We start from the raw sequence: 3,498 nt of genomic DNA on the forward strand, positions 1-3,498 counted from the left end.
AATAATCTGGGTTCTTTTACTTTAGGAACCTAGCTTAAAAGAAGTCATTCAATGACGAGGAAGACTGTAGAGTGTTGAGCGTGGCCTTCGGGTCTACGCCTTACATGCACCATTTAAAAAGATCTCTAGCCCCCATCTTCGGACTAGAACCGACCGCTTCTTTGGCCTACTAGCTCCATTTTTTCCTGCTCTTGTGAAAGAGGACAAGACGCGGCATGACCGACGCAGACCAGTATTCTTTGGAGTAATACCCTTCGTGCTCTACCTCTCTGGTAACTTTAGCAAGGATTGGCCCATGTGTATTTTGGTCAATATGCCGACTTCTTGACTTGGTCAAAGCTGACCAGTATTTCGCTCAGCAAACCCCAAAAAAGAGAAAAAAGTTCTTCATCTCTTTTCACATACCCACCACCATCCCTCTTGACTATTTTTTCTCTTTATTTCTTTCTCTCAAGAAAACACTAACTTGGTTTACTAGTTTGTGGTTTCTTTAGGGGGAGCAGAGAGAGAAATTGGGTGGCGGAAGAGAGAAAAATAAAACATATGACAAAAATAGCTCTTTTGGCAAAAAGAAAGTGAATGATATGATTTGCAAAAGAAAAAGTAATTTTTTTTATATGCACACTAAGAGTCATTACATTTAATATGGTACGGATGCACCATCAATAAATACATGAATAGAATAAGTCCGATAACCACCATAATTAAAGGTCAATGGTTCGAGGCACGCTGACAATTCTAAAAAAAAATTATCATCATTGAAGACATCATGGGCCTTAAAGGCCACATAGAGACCTTGATGGTCATCTTTAGGGTATAAAGGCTCAATCCTACTTTTATACTTCGTTCATAGCCTTCAACAAAAGTCAATAAATGATGAGTTCGACCTCAACGTAAGTCGAACTTGTGACCTCTGGATTTTCGGATTAGATCCACAAACAACCAACTGATCAAGTAGTTGTTGGCAAACAAGTAGTCTTTAAATTGACTAACCCAAACATAATTCGGGAGCCAGTTTGGAATACTAAACAAATATGGGCCTAATTTTCAAGTGTATCATAAATTGGAGATAAAATTGAAATTAACCCATAAAAGAACTCATATCTTCAACTCTCTCTTTTCATTTAGGCTTCCAGAGTCTTTTCATTCTTCTTGAAAATTCTTCTATCCACAAAAGAGAAACAAACACAAAATTCTCCCTTTATACATTCTTAGAGAGAGAGAGAGAGAGAGAGAGAGAGAAATGGTTATGATGAATCTGTTCAGAATTGAATTAGAAATTGAAGTAGTAGGAAAATCACAATAGGGTTATGGATGAAAGAGAGAGAATTTCTGATTATGATTTGATTTACTCAACTCAATCTCACTATATCCTAACAAATTCAATTTTCTTTACTGGGTTTTATTGCTGGGGTTGGAAATTCCTTACTGCTCTTCTCCTCTTCAGTTTTTCATCATCAAACTAGTAAAATTACTTTATATAGATTTCGAAACTGACCTATTAGATAAAGAGAAACTGCTACTATATTCTATTCCTTTGGTTTGGGTTAATTAGGGTTTCAATTGTAGAGAGAGTGAGAAACTAGTATGGAACTGATAAAGAATGCGCCGACCCCATTTTTGGTAAAAACGTTTGAATTGGTTGAAGATCCAAGTAGTGATGAAGTTGTTTCATGGAATGAAAAGGGTACTGGTTTTATTGTCTGGAAAACTGCTGAATTTTCTAGGGATTTGCTTCCTAATTACTTCAAACACAACAATTTCTCTAGCTTCGTTCGTCAACTCAATACCTATGTAAGTTTCATCACCAACCCATTTCTTCATTCATCTTCAATTTCATCTTTTTTAAGTTTCATCATCAACCCATTTCAGATAATTAATTGATGTTTTGGAACAAATCCCACATACCCACCATTAAAGTAGTTGAAATCTCTGAATCAATAATGCATTTAATCAAGAATTAACATCATCTTTTCATTTTCATTCACCTAATTGTTTCAATTAGATTTATGCGTATTCTTTGAGAATTTGGGTTTTTTTTGGGGAAACCCATTGTTAATATGAACAGAGACTAATTGAAGAACAAAAAGTCGTTGCAATTGAGTCATATGGTGAGAAAAGAAAAAAAAATTACAGTACTAATTTGACACGGAATTAGGGTTTTGAGATAGACAGCATAAACCACACAACATTAAAGTCTACGTAGGATTGAAATTGTGTAAATTAGTCGTTGTCTAAATAATTTAGTAATGGAGTCGTTAGATTTGCTCATACCCATGTTTGAATATGGAGCTTGATTTCTATGACCATAATCATATAGAGTAGAAGAGTAAAACGGGTTGTATAAGGCCCGCGTGACCATCAGACGGGTCGTATCAAGCCCACTTGATTATTGAACGGCCCCATCAGGCCCGCACGACAATCCTGTCGGACCTGCGTGTCCCTTAAATGGGCCGTGCTGTGCTGTTTCCAGGTCGATTGGGGCCGTTGGTGACCTCTATGTATAATGAGGCATATTTGGTATTGCAGAGTTTCAGGAAGATTGTGCCAGATAAATGGGAATTTCAAAACGAGTTTTTCAAGCGAGGACAGAAACATCTTTTGTCAAGAATTCATCGTCGAAAACCTGTCAATCAAGCAGCACAAACTGCAATTGGTAATGAGAAATATAATGGTAGTAATTCTTCTCCGTCAACGAATTCGCGGGAAGATATAGGTTCATCGTCTTCCTCTTCGAATCCTGGTTCGAAGAATCACGAAGTAGAGGAGATGATCACTACCAGTGCTCAATTGTCTTGTTTATCAGAGGAGAACAAGAAACTCAAGAAAGAGAAAGAAGTTCTATGCGTAGAGCTTGCAGAGGCTAAGAGACAATGTGAGAAACTTGTAGCTATTCTTTCGGACTTCTTTAATATGGGTTCTGATGAGATTGACCGTATTGTGAAGAAGGAAGGAGTAAATGGTGAGTCAGGTAGAATAATGGAGGATTTCGAAAACGATGGTGACGAAAAAGAAGGAAAGGGGACCAAGTTGTTTGGGGTTTGGTTGAAATTAGGAAATGAAGAAAAGATGAAGGGGAAGAAGAGAGGGAGTTGTGACGATGACGATAATGAAGAGGATAGGTTTAATGGTGTCGATGGGTCATCTGTGAAGAAGATGAAGAATACAACGGAAGAGTATTGCGAGAATTGGATGAAGATTGCTTCCTCTGTTGGTGTAAGCAGAAAAGTCTGCAACTAATGTGATGGTTATAGTGTTGTTATTAGTTCTTTCTCTCTCTCTAAAGAAGAGGGAGAAAGAAAGAGAAGGTGGGTTGAGAGTAGTATTTAAACTGTAAATTACAGAACAAGGTCTAGTTCAAGGGTTGGAGATGATGTTAATAATCTAGTTTTCATAGGTGATGAGGAGATGATCAAAAGCAAATGGGTCACTCTTGCTCTCTCTCTATAAACCTTTTAAGTTTGAATATATTATAATATGGATTTGATTTTAGGCAAA

General features: G+C 37.1%; 1 protein-coding gene across 1 annotated transcript; it reads left to right on the plus strand.

Annotated features, from left to right (window-relative positions):
- The first annotated feature begins 1,088 nt into the window (after positions 1–1,088).
- HSF4 (heat shock factor 4) lies at positions 1,089–3,498 on the plus strand. Its single transcript, XM_086652379.1, has 2 exons — positions 1,089–1,794; positions 2,530–3,498. Exons 1-2 carry the CDS (start codon positions 1,588–1,590, stop codon positions 3,238–3,240), a joined length of 918 nt encoding a protein of 305 aa, XP_086508505.1. The 5' UTR covers positions 1,089–1,587; the 3' UTR covers positions 3,241–3,498.

Source organism: Eschscholzia californica, unplaced genomic scaffold (assembly GCF_041429995.1).
Source record: "Eschscholzia californica isolate CP2 unplaced genomic scaffold, dmEscCali1.0.p SCAF_1, whole genome shotgun sequence".
Lineage (NCBI taxonomy): Eukaryota > Viridiplantae > Streptophyta > Magnoliopsida > Ranunculales > Papaveraceae > Eschscholzia > Eschscholzia californica.